This window comes from Poromitra crassiceps (assembly GCF_964638095.1).
Source record: "Poromitra crassiceps genome assembly, chromosome: 16".
NCBI lineage: Eukaryota > Metazoa > Chordata > Actinopteri > Beryciformes > Melamphaidae > Poromitra > Poromitra crassiceps.
Genome location: NC_139645.1, coordinates 4,088,609 through 4,108,142, shown reverse-complemented (window position 1 = coordinate 4,108,142; position 19,534 = coordinate 4,088,609). Strand labels below are relative to the sequence as shown.

The 19,534-nt window shown below is 45.6% G+C and overlaps 1 protein-coding gene across 1 annotated transcript in view; it reads right to left on the bottom strand.

Annotated features, from left to right (window-relative positions):
• Positions 1–210: 210 nt before the first annotated feature.
• LOC310791189 (transducin-like enhancer protein 3-B) overlaps positions 211–19,534 on the bottom strand; it is a 39,687-nt gene continuing 20,363 nt past the window's right edge. The window contains exons 9-20 of the mRNA XM_083652874.1: positions 16,204–16,326; positions 15,951–16,001; positions 14,132–14,287; positions 11,785–11,923; positions 11,358–11,530; positions 10,208–10,284; positions 9,459–9,708; positions 6,316–6,563; positions 5,594–5,741; positions 4,819–4,969; positions 2,955–3,031; positions 211–1,872 (exon numbers count right to left, since the gene is read on the bottom strand). Coding sequence (XP_083509000.1) covers positions 1,765–1,872; positions 2,955–3,031; positions 4,819–4,969; positions 5,594–5,741; positions 6,316–6,563; positions 9,459–9,708; positions 10,208–10,284; positions 11,358–11,530; positions 11,785–11,923; positions 14,132–14,287; positions 15,951–16,001; positions 16,204–16,326 — 1,701 coding nt within the window. The 3' untranslated portion in view covers positions 211–1,764. The remainder of the gene's footprint in view (positions 1,873–2,954; positions 3,032–4,818; positions 4,970–5,593; positions 5,742–6,315; positions 6,564–9,458; positions 9,709–10,207; positions 10,285–11,357; positions 11,531–11,784; positions 11,924–14,131; positions 14,288–15,950; positions 16,002–16,203; positions 16,327–19,534) is intronic.

Below are 19,534 nucleotides of genomic sequence, written 5' to 3'. Positions count from 1 at the left end.
AGCTGCTCAGAAGCTGTTAAAATCCTACTGTATAGCTATTAGCTCGCCACCAACAAACCGTGAACATCGTCCATTTCATCATTCATTAAAGTTGCATCAGTCCCATATGACTTGACTTCTCGTCAATAGGTCAATCACAAGGAAATGGGCCATTCTACAAAAACAGTTTTATTGATTATTAACAACAACTGTACATTTCTATTCAGTGCTGACAGTATTTGCTACATACTTTGGTGTGAATCGGGAGAGAGACTAGCGCATTTTCGCCTCGTTTTCTGCGGGAAATGCTGACAGGATGAGGGACACAGTGTACAATCTGATCATCCACGGTCACCTTGTACTCAATAAGGGGGCGACGCTGGCGATAATTCTTTCTCCATTTCTGTCTTTGTGGATTTATGTTGTGTTGTTAACGATAATTAAGTACCATTCCCTCCTGCCTCGTTAGCAATTACAGGCACTGAATGTCGTTACCTGAACAGTCAATCGGGTCGAACACCTCTCCGCCTCCCCATCCCCAGCCACACAAAAGCCTTTTCCAGGAATACGGATGAGTGGACGAAGTGCAGAAGGATTCCTAGAGAGCCCAGCTGGTACCACTGTGGAGATAGCCCCGATGATCATCTGAGGTGAGTCTCTGTAGCCATCGATCATATGGTGCAATTCAACATCTGTATTATGTCAAGAGCACTGTGTCATCCAGTTTGTGCCTGCTGCAGTGCTGGTCCAAGGGTTAGGCTAAACATCTCCCATCATCTAAAAAGGTACGAGATACAGGGAGAAAGAGAGCACAGACAAAGTAGTACACTTAAAAAAAAAAAGTTATTTTTTTTAATATCAATTAAATTTACATCCATCTCCTTTCCCGGGGATCAGAGTGTCCTGATAGGTCCCACATGGGGCCAGTGGCGATTCCAGACCAGCCATGGCTCTGCCTGAACCGGTAGGCTCCAACCTCATGGATCAGACCACACATCGATAGTTCCATAAGAGCACTGTCACAAAAAGGCCATTGTTAAATCTCCAGATAAAGCGTCCAAATCACAAGCGTTGTGCTCCTCTTGAGATCTACTTGATTTCTGAAAAGGTCAGCCCAGAGAATGTGCTTTGAGAAAATCAAGCAGGAATAGAATTGTTAAAAAGTTCTAAATCTACTTTCCGCTCTCTCGCTCAAATATCTGGCATGAAGGAGAGAGAGGCAAAACAAATCATCACAAGTACACCCAGGACATGAAAATATAGATATATATATATATATTTATAATATATATATATATAAAATGTCTTTTATTTAATCCAATATGTACACTTTTCACAAGACGTCTGGGGAACGAGGTTCTCAGAGATGAAGCGCCGCTCCATCGGGTTCCAAACACCGAAATATTCTCATTATGTAAAAAAAAAAAAAGACGAAGAGGAAAAAACAAAAATCAAAGCCAAAAAAAGGAAAAAAATCGCAACCCAAAAGTAGACCCTCCAAATCAAAAATGACAGAAAAAAAAAAATCTACTTCCTTCCAGTACAAGTATACGCAGGACAGTGGCTCCATAGATCCCCATTGGCTAGTTTGTCCCCAGCCCGCTGTCGTCCAGTCCAATCCAATCCATGGATGTGTGGAGGGGCGGGGTTGGTGAGAGGGCGGGTGGATGGGAGTTCAACACAGGGGAAATCACAGGCTAGTCATCCCAGTAGAAGTGCTGCTGAAGCCATGGAGGAGCCTCCTGTGCTCTCTGCCAGCTAGACGAGACTCTCGTAGACGAGCGTCTAGTAGATGACCTCGTAGACGGTGGCCTTCTTGTCGCCAGAACCTGTCACGATGTATTTGTCATCCGCAGAAATGTCACAGCTCAGGACAGAGGACGACTCCTTGGACTGTGGAAGAAGAAGAAGAAAATCCAGTGTTACCTTTCTCTGTTAAGGACTGTGTAAGGTGCTTCCTGTTCCATTTGTGTTGCCTTGCTAGCTAATGTTACTTGAATTCCTAAACAAGCGGCTCTTGGGTTATGGGTTATGGGAAGGAGCAGCTCCTTTCTCAGCTATTATTACATCGCTGAAGTGCTTTGCTTTTTCTTTCACATATTTTCTTCACCATTAGTCTTTTGCGCAGCAGCAACCTTAACAGACAATGACTTCATGAACTGCCAATGGATTATTATTTTCATTGTGAATAATGGTTACCATGGTTTCTGCACCAGCAATTTTCCAGCTTCTTTCCAGGTCTAGCCTCTAGTGTTTTGTGTAAAGACTTATGGCTAATTGAATGCAAAAGCCACTGCCTGTATGATTAGTATGAAAGTATGAATTAGTATATGATAGTATTTCTGAACCGCACTTGCAAATTAGCAGCACTTCGTTTCCATCTTCTTTGTGATTTTCTTTTTACCAGAAATTAAGTCTGATGGAACAGATATTGTTTCTATCAAATGTCAAATCCTGGTCTTTACAAATGACTAGGGCTGGGTATTGGCAAGGACCTCACGATACGTATCACGATACATGGGTCACGATACGATTGTATCACGATACATCGCGATACAATACATATTGGGATATATTGCAATACTGTACACAATTTAGTCAAAATTAAAAATAGAGCTAAAAATACAACACGCTGTATACCACCCAGGTAGTGTAATAATATGTACATCACTTTATATTGATAACTTAGTGGACAAATTGAATCAAAACTACCGAGTGTTGAGTGTGTTACTGAACGCACTGAAATAAAAAGTATTCTTATTGTGTCACTGACCACTGTGCAAAAAAAATCTATATGGGAAATATCGATACAGTATCGCAGAAAAAAGTATCGCGATATATTGCCGTATCGATTTTATTGCACAGCCCTACAAATGACAATGAATAAGTGCAACGAGTTATGTTATCCAAGTTATTATCTCCATGCTGTAAAGCGTTTGTGTGTTTGTTTGTGTATCTATGTTTAGCGCAGTTACCTGGAATATGCTGGCACCATAAGGAGTCCTCCAAGCATTCAGCAGATTATCCTTCCCTGTGCTCACAAACCATTTACCTGGGGACACACAATGGATTGATTGAGCATATAATCTGAAGGTACACGTCACACACACACACACACACACACACACACACACACACACACACACACACACACGGTTGTGCTCACACACTGGGGCACCACCGTACTTAAGCCTTCTATGCATGCAGTCAGGATTAATAGCACAGGAAAACAGCTACCTCTCTGTGATAACATTATCCACCGACGGCCATAAAACACCTAATGCCATTATATAAACAAGCATAAAATAACCACATAATGGAAGGGGGAACTCAAACCATTTCCACTCTGGTAATTATTCAAATCACCCTCTGATTAATTAGCCAACCGACTACTTGGCTAATGATTTAATTAGTGACAGCGAGGGCTGTGAAGCAGTGAGCGTTATTTGAATGGAGCAGCTCTGTAGTGTGTGAGATAGGGGGACTGTGCTGCGGGGGGTCCTGGAGAAGGGGAAATGAATACTGATATTTCTGGCAGGGAAATGTTCGGCTGCGGTGAAACCTCATTTGCCTGAGCCACAGACTTTAAAGCCAGCTGGTCTGCCCCAACAGGCACGGTGAGCTCAAAGACATGCACCAATAGACCCTTTTCACGGGGGCCATTTTGTGTCAAAAAGGCAGGATAAACACAGGTGCAAGCAAAACACTAATGAGGGTTTCCAACTTCCAATCATGGGAGATGGGAACCCTCATTAGTGTTTTGCTCACACCTGTGTTTATCCTGCCCTTTTGACACAAAATGCCCCCCTGAAAAGGGTATATGACTATCCTTGTTAATACATGGATAGAAGCCTTTACTATGTGCAATTGAGACTGTACAGAGAGGAATGTGGATAGATCATATCATTTGGATAAGCTTTGGTTTAGAATTTCAATACAACTCAGTGCTCCGTACATTTAATTCTCCCAAATAAGCTCCATTCCTGAGGGGTTCGGATATATCAGGCTCCAGTGGACAACGTGGAATTCTAAACCGTGGGTTCACACCACAAGTATTTTGAAAAAGTCACTCGTGGAGACTCATTCATTTTGACAACTACAGAAACTGTCAACTTCTTTCCTCATTTGGTGGTGCAGAAAAGTTAGCTGCAGCGGAACTTCTTGGGTAGTAGCCGTTTGATGCACCTAGCTATCGCTGGTGCTAGCTGTTTGATGCACCTAGCTATCGCTGGTGCTAGCTGTTTGATGCACCTAGCTATCGGTGGTGCTAGCTAGAACTGGCCATCAGGAAGTTGCAGAGCCGTGATACAGCAGCTAAGCAGTGGTCAGACAAATGGTGTGATTTAAAAAAAGAAAAATTATGGAATCTACTAATCACAATCATGTTTGTCCTTTCTTCACAGGCAGACTTATCTCCATCTTGGTGCACCTATGATGAATCCCAGGGACAAAAGCAAAATACTACCCCTTCAAAATAGATGAATTTGCTTAATATTGCATGTAAAAAATAAAATGATCACAAAGTTTGAATCCTAATTCCTATAATAAGAATCTACTTTGATTTCAATATAAAATGTTAGATGCTATGCTTTGCTGAATTATGAGAAAACATGACTATGAGAGACTACACCACACTCTTTTATTTATTTATATATATATATATATATATATATATATATATATATATATATATATATATATATATATATATATATATACGGTACACACATATATATACACACACATATATATATATATACATATGTACATATACATGTACAATATATATATACATACACACACACACAGAAAGCAGTTGTAGTCAGGTATGGTGCTTACCACAGTAGGCAAACTTGAGGGAGAGGACACAGCTTTCGTGCAGGTGCAGCTGGTACTTGTCAGGCTTGGTGTGGTGGAGCACCTCCACGTTGCTGCTCTCCATGCCCACAGCCAGCCATTCACCGGTAGGACAGTAGCCCAGCGAGAAGATCTGCAGCAAGGCAAGGGGGAGATGGCCACAGATGTGGATGAAGATCATCAACGTTATGAATCAACACTTTCATGTAGAGATGAAATGATATGAACATGTCATATCACGATTATAGTGACCAAAATTATCACGGTTATCAGTATTATCATGGTATTGTTAAAATGTGCTGAAAATGTTCAAAAAGTACTAATAGCCTACACTCACAGAAATCTTTTTTTAAGTTTTCAAGTTTATATTGAAAACTCGTCTGCATCTGGGAGACGGTTGCCAAATTTGGTTGATGGACAGTATTTACCATGTTTTTGGTACCACGGTTTTAATGATAATGAAAATTTGAAACGGTACAGTTATCATAAGGAATTTTATCACGGGTATCATTTAAACCGGTTATCGTTTCATCCCTACTTTCATATTTAACACATTCCTCAAAGGGAAGGTTGTTCTGCAAACAAGCATCTAAAAAACACATGAATCTGTATGACAGTAATTAATTAATAAGCAAATAAAGAACTACATCCAAGATTGTGTTTGTGTAGATCTTGTATGTCTGCATATGTAAAGGTGTCTGCTGCAATGTACGCTAGTCAACAGCCATTGTCAGAATTCCTGGACGCAAGCGTGTACCTGTGAGGTGAAGTCGTGCTGCTGGAGCTGTCGTCCCTCTCTCAGGTCCCAGGAGCGGACCGTGTTGTCCAGCCCTCCGGTCCACAGTTTGGTCCCATCGTGGGAGATGTCGATGCAGCTGGCCCCGTCTGTGTGGCCCTGGAACTGTCTGGAACACCACAGAGAGCAGAACACACAATCAGGAACGGAGAAGAAATCCCCATTAGAACCAAAACTACCCAATTGCTCGCCAAGTGAAACACAAACTGGTGCCTTAGATCAGTGGTTCTCAAAGGGGGGTCCGGGGACCCCAAGGGGTCCTTGAGAGGGTGCTCCAGGGGGTCCCCAGCAAAAAGGCAAATCATCTATTTTCACTTGATTCCCTTTCATAACTAACACAATGACAGAATGTATGACATGATTTTTTTGGCCAAGGGTTTCATAGATTTTCTGTAATAAAACATCTTAAAACGAAAATCTTATCAGATGGGGTCCGTGGTCTAATTTATGTCAGTTTATGAGTCCTTGACGTGAAAAAGTTTTGAGAACCACTGCCTTAGATGGTTGGCTCAAACACAATGAGTGTTGTCAATGAAGAGTCGTAGCTCTTCAGAAACCAAACGTCTAAACCGGAAGTGACTACAGCTCTCTACGTATCTGCCTCCCAAGTGTGCTGTCATGATGGACATAGCAGCGCTCCCTATGGACAGCCTCTTGGCTCTGTGTGTGGGCGTACTACTGACCTAACGAGGGTCTGGTTGTGGAGGTCCCACACAGCGATGTTCCCGTCGGAGCAGCAGGAGAAGCAGACCTTGGCGTCGGGGCTGATGGCCAGGGCGTAGCAGGCCGGAGCAGAGGAGGTGAGCTCGGCCTTGATGCGAGGCGTCTGCGAGGCCAGGTCCCAGATGGTCAGTGTGCTGGCCTCACCGCCCACGATCAGGGTGCGGCCGTCAGGCAACAGCTTGCAGGAGCGGATGTAATTGTCCCGGTTCTGGAGCGGAGACACACGACAAGAGAACATCGCCATCGTCATCTTGATGAGTGGGTGTAATTTACTCCTTGTAAAAAAAAAAACATCTTGTTATTAAATATCAAAAACGTGTTAAATTGGCAAATGTCTGCGGATAATTGGGTTCAAACTCAATTATAATGCTGTGTGGAGAAGCAAGAACAAGAGAGTTACTGGCATACTTTAGTGAATCCTTGAGTGAACTTCAGGAAGTTAAGTCCCATCCCCTCCCCTACTTATACACAAGAGCAGCCTCTGCGTTGACAAGTGATGTTTTTAGAATGCGGCGCCCCCTCTCTTTCGTGTTAAGAGCAAAGATGTGGTTGTCAGCTTTAACAAGAGAGGCTGGGGGAGTCTGAGGATGCGCCTGCTGCTGCGGCTGCTGGCCAGGCTCCAGGAGGAGAGGCTGGGGAGAGTCTGAGGCTGCTGGCCAGGCTCCAGGAGGAGAGCAGGACGAGGAGAGAGATCAATAGGAGATGTTGGAAGCTCTCGGCCGAATTAAAACGCCACCGTGATGACTTTATGAGACCCAATTGCAATCTGGCCGCACTTTAAGGCGGTTGGGAGGTCACACGAGTTCAACGGCACCGGAGTCACAGTGACGAATGGGCGGCAGTTGGGAAGGAGTAATGGGCTGAGTAATGGCAGTGAGGGCTGGCCAATCAGAACATCATTACTCAGCTGGTGCCCCGCCCCCCCCCACCCTCCACCAAGGATTATTTCTGCACAGCAGTGAGATGCTCCGCTGAATTATTCACATCTCTTTCATCTGTCGGGAGATGGTATGGGGAGTGTGGTACGCAGTGTTGGGCAAGTTACTTTCAAAATGTAATATACTACATATTACTAGTTACTTTCATTTGAAAGTAATACGCTACTTTACAATATTACTGTCTGTGTAGAGTAACTCATTACTTATTACACTACTTTTGCATTACTTTCACCAAAACAACAGCAGCAGCAGAATGACATCGCCGCCCCGGAACCATCCCGAAAAATAACCGCCTTGAAGTCAGTGTAAACAATCCAAAATTCTAAATGTTATTTTCCTTTCTTATTGTCATCTATAGTGGTTATTTGCATAAAAACACACACTTTGATTAGGAAATTATTGTATCTTTTTTAAATATGTGCTTTGATTTAATCAAATGTAACTCAATTTGTAACTTGAGTTACTTGACAAAGTAACTGGTATAATATTACTGAAATCCTATAAGTAATAAGTTATATTACTGAGTTACTGCTAAAAGTAATATATTACATGTAATATGTTACTTTTGTAATGAGTTACCCTCAACACTGGTGGTACGGGGAGTGTGGAGTCAGGCTAAATTGGATGTTGAAGACACTCTAAATGAGGGAGACTGCGTAGAGAGACCACATACGACATGAGCGCATTGGACAAGCCCGTCCCCCGGTCGTTAAAGACGAAGCCTCGGTAACCATGTGAAACATCTACTGTAACAATTCAACACACTTGTGAAACTCTCGAGCAAATTCCTTCACATCCACCACCGGACCCAAAATGTTGGTTTTGGTCGAGTTAAGTGTGGCCCTTTGATACCGTCGACCGCAGGATTTTGTTGGGACTGCCTCAACAATGACATTTTGGCCTTCGTGGTTCCACTCTTGTTGTGGTTCCGGTCATGGAAAAACATAGTGTTCGTTGACGCCAACTTCCGAGGTGACATTCAGGGTCCTTCAAGGTTCTGTTCTGGGCCCTTTGTTGTTCTCAATTGACATGCTACGTCTGGCCAGAATTATTCATGAGAGAGACTACTGTAACTCTTCACTCCACCAAAATACAGTCTTAAGACTCTTTCACTTGGGACAAATATGGCCTCTAGAATTCTGTCCAAAACCCCAGAGATCTGATTATACAACCAGAGCTGATTCAAGGTACTACTCCTAACTTATGAAATTTGATGTGGGCTCGCCCTGTCATCTTAAGGTCTTAAGGGCCTGTGTCGATATAGCTTCTTTTGCTAAGCGCCAGCGTCTTTTTTCAGTCGTTTCCAATGAGAGAGCGTATGCAGGCGTCTGTGGCCGCTTAGTGAAAGTGCGCTGCGCCCAACGTCTTTTCTCAGAGCTTTTCAGAAATGCGCTGGTGTTGAGCGCTCCTTTTCAGGCAACTAATCATATGGAGAAACTAGCTGGCTTGTTAGCTGTCAGCCATCAAGCTAGCCACTGCTGAGCTAATGTTATTTTCAATCTGCTTCCTTGCATATTGTGCGCTGGGATCACCGCTCCCCCGCGTACTTCCAGTGTTTAACTGCCAGGAATAGACGCCGCATGGACACGCGCCCTTAGACCTTATTGTTCTATATACACTGGTACATGCCCCATATGATCTCAGTGAGGCCATTTACACCTGGCGTTAACATGCGTTTTCTGTCATCAGATTGCAATCTGATCACCAAAAATGGGTGTCCTCTCAATCCGCATACAGTTGCTGTATCCAGATTGAGGACACATTGCATTTACACTTGTGTTCAATGTGTACACAATGCGTCCCTGACCACCTCCGGAGGTGGTTTGGCCGATCAGATTTGCAATCCGTCTTCAATGTGTCTTGGGGGGCGTTTACACCTGTACTTTCAAGTGGTCACGCACAATCTGACTGCAATCTGATGGCAGAAAACGCATGTTAATGCCAGGTGTAAAAAATGGCCTCAGTGTGCCAGTTATCTGACATCTGAATCAGCAGGCAGTAGATCATTTTCATATTACGCTCCATATTTCTTGATATGTTGTCTTTCTGTCAAGTGTATTGGAGACAACATGGTGACTTTGAACTTCAGATTCCATCTCGTCTCCTGCCATGACTCATAAAACACAACAACAACAACAACAAACAAACAAACAAACACGAGTTACCAGGCAGTCAAGTTGTGAGACGGGGCTCTTGCTGCCTGGCTGGCTGATGTCCCAGATCTTCACACAGCCCTTGCCGCCGGTGTAGACGTGGCGCGTGGGGTTGCTGATGGTGACGGCGCACACCACCTCACCGTGGCTCAGCGTGTTGATCTGGCGGGCGTGGCGCGGGATGCCCGGGCCGATCAGTGCGTCCGGGGGGAAGGGCACGGGCTGCATCTGCCCGTCTGCGCTCACATGAAAAGAATAAGCCCTGAAAGAGACAGAGGGGAAGAGGGGGGGTCAAAGGTCATCAGTTTGAGCAACAAATTAATTTGAATAGTGAAACTGCTGGCAGTCTAGATCAGTGGTTCTCAAATGGGGGTCCCCAGCCAAAAGGGGGGTCATTTATTTTTGCTATCATTCCATTCATAAGTAACACAATGACTATTTTGGTCATGGCTTGTATACACTTTCAGTAATAAAAGCATCAATCGTATTATCATATGGGGGACCGTGGGACAAAATCCTATCAAATGGGGGTCCATGTCAGTTTAGGGGTCCCTCATGTGAAAGAAAATGAGAACCACTAGTCTAGATTAAGTGCTTTGTAAATACAAAATGTAGTAGCCAAAGTTTAGCCTGGCTGTTCCAATGTTTACAATTCCAATAAAAGTCACATGATCATAATAATCATATAGTATGTGTGTATAAGAAATGGCTAAATCCAAACTGCTCTGACTGAATGCAAAAGGAAAATAAGAAATACTCACGGTTTCCCTCCAGAAATTGAGGTGAGGCTGGCTGGTAGGCCCGGAGCTCTCATGTGAGGGTGAGGATCAAACCCCGCCTGTACAAGGCAAGAGGAGCCAAAGAGTTAGCAAACAGCAGCCAATAACCTGCTAAGCTAAATGAGGCTACGCTAACATTCAAACTGCAGACTAGGGGCTTGGCTTGATCTGCATTATGCCCAGAGGAAGCCTCATACCACGGCTCTCCCGGCGGATCCCTTGAAAGGCACAGATTGTGTTTCATTGCATAAAGAGAAGCTTTACACGGGGCGCTACAACATCCCACTTGCTAATGCTAATGAAAGCCTGGGAGCTTCTCAAACATGGAGATGTGTTTTTGGGGGCGAGCAGCATTTTCAGAATGCTAACGAGCTAAGATCAAAGTAAAGGAGCTCGGCCTTCTTTGTATGTTCACATTATACACAACAAGCTGCTGCAGCCAGCAAAGCAGAAATATTCACACAGAGTTATTGGAATAGGCGATGAATGCTAAAGTGTCTCTGTCATTTTTGCAAAAGCTGTTTCACAACCCAGTCACTGGCGGCGGCCGCGGGCTTCGTTGCGGCAAACGGATGGTGGAGGAATATGAATGTATGTATGGGGTGAAGAGGACCTTCGTTTGCGTGCCGGCCTGATAAACAGAGTTTGTTTTGAATCTGAATGAATGAAATTCATTTTGTGTTTGACTGCCCTCTGTATGATGACCTGAGACACACGATGGATGAAAAAGTTTTTGTTTGTTCATCCAGAAGCTTTTTGGTTACAGGATGTGCCTAGACTTGAATTTTTCTTTAATAAGAGAGTCTTTGAGATAGCTCAATTTATTAGTAATGCCTGGGAAAGAAGAAAAAATATGCTGTTTGTAATGAATTATGTTCTATTTTTCTATATGACACCGTGTGTCCTTTTGTTTGTTATCTTGCATTTTGAAATATGGAAGCTGAAGTATTGAAGTAAGCTGAAGTTCTGTAAACCACGGTTTTGTATCTGTTTTTGTCGTGTCTCATAAGCCCATACGGGGCTGGGCACCATTGATGTGTGACACGTAAATAAAGAAATAAAGAAATAAAATAAAAAAATAATCTATAAAATACTATATGGAGGCTATGAAATAGCGGTGAGAGGAACTTACCATCGGCGAGCGTCCGTAAGCAGCAGCTGCTGCGGCGCTCATCTGTGGCGAGATCAGACCGGGATAAACGCCTGGACTGCTCAGGGATCCGTTCATCTCGTGATGACCCATCATGGCGAAGGGCGTGGCGTAGGAACCCGCGATGGACAGCGGCGTACGCAGGGCGGGAGCGGCTGGAGGAGAGAAAAGGTTGGTTCACTGATTAGCTCTGTAGAGATGGCTAGGTAGGCCAATCGTTCACGTCAAGAAACACTGAATTACAGACGGTTTTCACGGAATTGGGTTGCTATGGGAACAGTTTGAACCCTAGCTTATTTCCTGTCAGTATCAGCAAACATTGCAACAGGAAGTAAATCTAGGGGCAATTTTGAATGTTTATGTTGTCAAATTAAAAGCGTCTATAGCATGGACGCGTGTGAGGACATACTCAGTGCCTCCATGCCAGGCGGTTTGCCCATCGTGAGCGGCCGGAGCCCTGGAGTGGTGCTGGTGCCGGGCGTGGGCGCCTCGTTCCTGGGCGTGGGCGTGTTGGACTTCAGGCCGGGCGTGGACGACTTTCTCTCGTTCTAAATGAGAGAGAAACTGGTTAAGCGTTGGTGCAACTTTGTGGCTGTATATCTTCTTACTGGAAGCTGTAAGCTAGCTCACGCTCACACATGGGAAATGAAATAGTGTCCTCAAATAGTGCTGGGAAAAAATCCCCCCATGAGTCAAAAATACCACTGCTGCTGGCAAGGAAATCCACGGTGACAATCTGAGCGCACGGCTCAAGGTAATCCAATCTAACAGTGACACTTCATTACAGCCATGGCCATGGCCATAGTGTGTGTGTGTGTGTGTGTGTGTGTGTAACTTCTAGCAAGCTTCTAACAAGCTTCTAACAAGCTTGACTTAGAAGTCAAGCTTGTTAAAGAGAGGCTAGACAACCAAGATGGTGGCCCAAACATTTCTCTCTCTCTCTCTTTTTAAATCGATCTCTCCTCTTCCTCCTCCTGTAGGTGCCGACCGAGAAGAGGGAACTGCTTTTAGCTCGTTGACGCACACTAACGAGGGGTGGAGGGAAGTGGGTTGCACTAGATAGATAGTGGGGAATAAATCCACCCTGTTCCCCAGTGAAATGGTATAGGTACATTACCACCAACATAGGTAAAACTGACACATTACCACCAACATAGGTAAAACTGACACATTAGCACCAACAGAAGACTATTTGAGCCTGGTTAGTGAGAGAGGGAGAGCTTGAGTGAGAGTGTTAGTGAGGGCTGGATGGAGGGGGCCTGCTGTCACTGTGTGTCTCTTGGTTATTTACAGCGTGAGGCCTGGGAAGAAGCGGACATTTATTGGGTAAGAAGCCATAAAGGAGATTGAGAGGAGTGAGCTACGGGAGCTGATTTCCTGAGAGTGCACCCACCCTTATAGCCCTGCAAGCCCCTCATAGCAGCCGACGGCTACGCCCCCTGTGTAGTCCTTCACACGCGCGCACACACACACACACACACACACACACACACACACACGCGCACACACACACTTGATTTGACAAATGCCCCTTCGGTCTGTCAGTTCACTCTTATCCACCCCCTATTATCCACACCCCTTCATCTCATCCATACTCTCTGGCCATGTTCAGACTAGGAGGCCAAATCTGATTTTCTGAACTTTAGTGACCTATTAATGACTTTATCCAGATTGGTTTTATGAGTCTGGACGCTCCAAGTCTGATTTGTGTCACATATGGAGGTAGTTTCCAATCTGCTTTCGACTGATGTGACTTGAGTGCGGACGCGCAGATCCACCAAATCTGATTTGAACGTCCTGATCAAACTCATGATCAAATGCTTCTGCGCAGGAAAACCACGTCACCAAAGTACGTATTTACTGATGCCCACGTCGTTACCAATAGCAACCCATGCAGATAGGCTGTTTAGGTCTGGCCACACAGATCCGACTTGAGAATCAGATTTGTGGCATTGCGGACACACTCCCAAATCAGATTTGGGAAACCAATCAAGATAATGATGATAAATGACTTCATCAGCAAATCAGATTTGCCTGTAATGTGAACATGGCCTCTGGCTTGTGTTCATCCTTTCATCGATGTATCCCTCATGCGTCTTCTCGCGCTCGGTCAGACTCACGTGGGCGTGGCCTCAGCCATACTCACATGGGTGTGGCCTCAGCCATACTCACGTGGGCGTGGTCATACTCACATGGGCGTGGCCTCAGCCATACTCACGTGGGCGTGGTCATACTCACATGGGCGTGGCCTCAGCCATACTCACGTGGGCGTGGTCATACTCACATGGGCGTGGCCTCAGCCATACTCACGTGGGAGTGGTCATACTCACATGGGCGTGGCCTCAGCCATACTCACATGGGTGTGGCCTCAGCCATACTCACGTGGGCGTGGTCATACTCACATGGGCGTGGCCTCAGCCATACTCACGTGGGAGTGGTCATACTCACATGGGCGTGGCCTCAGCCATACTCACATGGGTGTGGCCTCAGCCATACTCACGTGGGAGTGGTCATACTCACATGGGTGTGGCCTCAGCCATACTCACATGGGTGTGGTCATACTCACATGGGTGTGGCCTCAGCCATACTCACATGGGCGTGGTCATACTCACATGGGCGTGGCCTCAGCCATACTCACGTGGGCGTGGCCTCAGCCATACTCACGTGGGCGTGGTCATACTCACGTGGGCGTGGCCTCAGCCATACTCACATGGGTGTGGCCTCAGCCATACTCACGTGGGCGTGGTCATACTCACATGGGCGTGGTCCTTTGCTTTGGAGGAGGGTGTGCTGCCCGATGAGGCCACGGAGGCGGGGCTGTTGGGGGCGACGTCCTTCTTCAGGACCCGCGGCTTATCCAGGCCGTTCTCCGGGGGCGAGTGAGCCGGGCTCGCCCGAGGGGTGGCCGGGTCCTGCAGAGGAGAGAGAGAGAGAGAGAGAGAGAGAGAGAAGAGAGGAGAGAGAGGAGGAGAGAGAGAGAGAGAGAGAGAGAGAGAGAGAGAGGAGAGGAGAGAGAGAGAGAGAGGGGAGAGAGAGAGAGAGAGGAGAGAGAGAGACACTGAGCAAACAGACTAGAGGAAAGCCACTGGCATGTACATGTAGGTCAAACAAACTGGGGCCACATGTGCAAACACAGATAAATATACACACACACACACACACACACACACACACACACACACACACACACCCGCACTCACACACACACACACATACAAACACGCTTTCCATTCACCTGTCACTCCGCCCTGTTCTCCTGGGATACTTTGTCTTACGTTCTGAGTCAACGGCAAGACAAAAACACTGAGTAAACACACACGTGCAAGCACACACACACACACACGCACACACACACGCGCGCACACACACACACACGCGCGCACACACACACACGCATTTTCACAGACGTTTTGGCAAGGGTGTGACAGGTGTTGAGGCTTCCAGAAACGATTGACAAAGAGAGTTGTGTTTAGTGGCTATGCACTGTTCACACTGGAATGTGGCTCAGAGCTGTGTTTAGTGGCTATGCACTGTTCACACTGGAATGTGACTCAGAGCTGTGTTTAGTGGCTATGCACTGTTCACACTGGAATGTGACTCAGAGCTGTGTTTAGTGGCTATGCACTGTTCACACTGGAATGTGGCTCAGAGCTGTGTTTAGTGGCTATGCACTGTTCACACTGGAATGTGGCTCAGAGCTGTGTTTAGTGGCTATGCACTGTTCACACTGGAATGTGGCTCAGAGCTGTGTTTAGTGACTATGCACTGTTCACACTGGAATGTGGCTCAGAGGAGCTGTGTTTAGTGGCTATGCACTGTTCACACTGGAATGTGGCTCAGAGCTGTGTTTAGTGGCTATGCACTGTTCACACTGGAATGTGGCTCAGAGTTGTGTTTAGTGGCTATGCACTGTTCACACTGGAATGTGACTCAGAGCTGTGTTTAGTGGCTATGCACTGTTCACACTGGAATGTGACTCAGAGCTGTGTTTAGTGACTATGCACTGTTCACACTGGAATGTGGCTCAGAGCTGTGTTTAGTGGCTATGCACTGTTCACACTGGAATGTGGCTCAGAGGAGCTGTGTTTAGTGGCTATGCACTGTTCACACTGGAATGTGGCTCAGAGTTGTGTTTAGTGGCTATGCACTGTTCACACTGGAATGTGGCTCAGAGCTGTGTTTAGTGGCTATGCACTGTTCACACTGGAATGTGGCTCAGAGCTGTGTTTAGTGGCTATGCACTGTTCACACTGGAATGTGGCTCAGAGCTGTGTTTAGTGACTATGCACTGTTCACACTGGAATGTGACTCAGAGCTGTGTTTAGTGACTATGCACTGTTCACACTGGAATGTGGCTCAGAGCTGTGTTTAGTGGCTATGCACTGTTCACACTGGAATGTGGCTCAGAGCTGTGTTTAGTGGCTATGCACTGTTCACACTGGAATGTGACTCAGAGGAGCTGTGTTTAGTGGCTATGCACTGTTCACACTGGAATGTGGCTCAGAGCTGTGTTTAGTGGCTATGCACTGTTCACACTGGGATGTGACTCAGCCACTCAATCCAAATGAACCTTACCTCATTGGACACATCCACTACCAAGTCGTCACTCTTGTCTCCGTCGCTGTCCTGTAATGAAAAGATGGCGGTCGTGATTAAATACCAAAATAAATTACAATGTTTTACCTTCACCACAATTACCACTTGCAGAATTGAAATCATCAAAATTATAGATTGTATTTTTTGGCTTTGATGATCTCAATTACTTTCGCATTCATTTCAAAGGAAGAAGAATAGATTTAAAAAAAAATATGGAAAAAAGAACACTCACATATCGACTCATGCTGTCCTTGTCGTCGACTTTGCGTTTCTTGGAGTCGAGACCGTAATCTGAAGAGCCGCGGTGCTTCTCGCTGGCTGCCCGCAGGCTGTCTGACGGTGACACCGAGTTATTCTGCCCAACAACAACAACAACAACAACAACGTAAACACACAGAGTTATTCTGACAACAACGTAAACACACGACATCAGTCTCCAAGATCACTTGGTCACTTGGTCATAGCTTTGCCTCCTTTAGTGCCTTCTTTGATATGAAACTGTCTCAAATCTAAACTGCCGTCTACTTGATGCACGGGTTTGTATCGCAGCTTGGCAGGAATCATTTTGAGGAAGTGAGCTCTGCCAGTATTCTGAAAGTCATTCAGCTCCAGCTTGACTTTGGAAGTAACAAACTCTATGACAACTGCACACACCGTCAATAAACTAGGGCTGCAACTATAACGATTATTTTCATTATCGATTCATCGGTCAATCATTTTCTCGATTAATCGATGAGTTGTTGGATCTATGAAATGTCAGAAAATGGCGAAAAAATTTAGATCAGTGTCTCACAAAAAATGACGTCCTCAAATGTCTTGTTTTGTCCACAACCCAAAGATATTCAGTTTACTGTGACAGAAACCAGAAAATATTCACATTTAAGAAGGTGGAATCAGATACTTTTGACTTTTTCTTAAAAAAATTCCTTAAAACGATTAATCGTTTATCAAAATAGTTGTTGATTATTTTTCTGTCGATCGACTAATCGATTAGATCGACATAGGATGCTGGAAAGGCTTAGGCCCACTGCCACCAATGGAGCAAAGAGGAAACAGACGGGACAGCTGAGCACGCGCACACACACACACACACACACACACACACACACACACACACACACACACACGCCAACACACACAGCCAACACATATACACACAAAACACCACCAATGCGGGAAGATCCAAATCACCCTCGAAGCCCACACAGACCATCGGAGTAAGGTGACCAGATTTCTCAAATGAAAATCGGGGACATTTCCAGTCCGGCAATCAATATATCATAAAAATATCCAATGTTATTACCTATGAAATAATAAAGGGGGATGATTCCGGTTTCATTAATTTTGTCCATGGCTGTTGTACTGTAATAAACAGTGCGGGCAAAATGAATCAAGGTGTTCCCCAGCAGCATTAGGCCTGGCCTTCTGAACCTACAGCACCGAATGTTTTATGAAAAGCCTCAGATCTCAAAAAGTACTTTCCATGGAGTCCTGATTGCTTTTTCAATGTTTTCCTGGAAGAGCAGGAAGCAGCAAAACATGTAAACACTTGTTGGATGCCTGGATCAAAACATTGACTCATAGAATCCATTCTCATTCAGATATCTTGAGGTGAAAGCGGTCAAGGGTCCCCTTTGAAATTGACCATAATATGCCGGTTTTTCAAATTTAATTATTTAGCCCCCTTCCCGACAAGGTAGCATGGCATCAATGGATGCTGTAGGTCTTACAGTCATACCCTGTAAGTATCTTCACTCTAGATTTAAGAATGAGCCCGCTAGAGCTAGAGTCATATCGGCCGCAGACGCCAGTAGAAAATCTGGGACATTTTCGGGGACAGCTCCAGCCGGGGACAGGTCACCAAAAACGGGGACTGTCCCCGAAAATCGGGGACGTCTGGTCACCTTACATCGGAGGGCAACACCATTACATCGGGACACACGCACACGCACGCACACACACACACACACACACACACACACACACACACACATCTAATCCTCTTGCAGAGCCGCAGAGAGACTGGGTCAGAGACACGCATGAGGCAACAGCAACAATGCTAAGCAACATGTATGTGAGTGAACACAGCTCGCTCTCCTGTCTGTGCACAGACATGCTATTACCGCATTCAAGACAACTGGGACCGCCGTAAGTTTCAACACGGAACCTCCGGCCCGGACAGATTTGCGTTCACGCTGCACCTCTCGCTCGGGGGGGAAACCCAAACTGTTGCTATAGCAACCCGCGTTAGCATGGTAGCTACCTACTAGCGAACAATGCTAACCGAACGTGCTGAATGCTGAATTTCACACAGAGCGAAACACAGATGACACAAACACATATGAAACGTTAACATTACATAATTAAGGCCTCAAATTGTGCGTTAAAACGTCAACAAACGTCTTTATAATAATTCTGTGATTATCATTAACGATGCAATTGGCCATTTTGATGTGTCTGTGACGTCAACTCGGAGAAACCGGAGCTCTGAATCATGCCCGAATTTCCGAGCTGTAATTCCGGCCTGAACGACCGTTCAATTCACTTTTTACAGGTCGGAACCCATTTTTCCCGGCGGTCTGAGTTGTCTTGAACGGGGTATAAGCAACATGTATGGGAGTGAACATGACTCGCTCTCCTGTCTGCCCTCCTGTCTGTGCACAGAGCCACGGACAGACTAGCGTATTCTTCACCTTATGTAGCCACGCCCATTTGACCCGGTTGTGTGGCCGTATCAAAACTTCCGGCTAAAAATAAAATAAAATAAAATGGCTGGCTGCTCCAATATCATCTAACTCTGAATTAACTAATAATTTAGCCAATTGTGTGTAACATACCAAATAAAAGCAAACGGCAATGTCTAAGAATGCAACGCCATGTAACTGGCTCGTTAAGTCTCACATTCCAGGGAATTACGTTAACGTCTGCGGGTCTTATAGACGTAAGTGGCTCGAGCTGCGCTCGGAGGAGAGAAAACCATCTGAAGCTTTCTTTGTTGGAGTCCAGGTATGTTTTACAAGAAAGTGCTCGTCATTGTCGACGATAACGTTATCTGACCTGGCTAACAGTGGATACTCTGCTTGCTTGCTGTGTACCGAGCTCAAAGTAGTAGGCTACGTTCTTTATTTTACCCCCTGCACTGTCCGCTCCAAAAACAACTCTCTTATTTTGCGCCGTGACCGCCGGAAGTGTTAAGAGGACCCGGAAGAATTTGGCCCACTGTAAGGCTAGCAGCATCCCTCTCTCTCTGTAACAGTTAGAGCTAGGCTAATGTGTGTGTGTGTGTGTGTGTGTGTGTGTGTGTGTGTGTGTGTGTGTGTGTGTGTGTGTGTGTGTGTGTGTGTGTGTGTGTGTGTGTGTGTGTGTGTGTGCTGACTGAACAGCAGAAAGGTGAGTGACTTGGAGAGTCCATGAAAAACAGATTGAAGAGAAGAGAGGAAGGCAGAGACAGGGAGGCCATAGAGGGAACTTGGATGAGGGAGGGTGCCCTGTGAAAAGACACAGAGAGGCCGGGGGCCACGACACGCTGCCAAGCCCAGAAGAGGGCCATGAAAGAGTCAGAG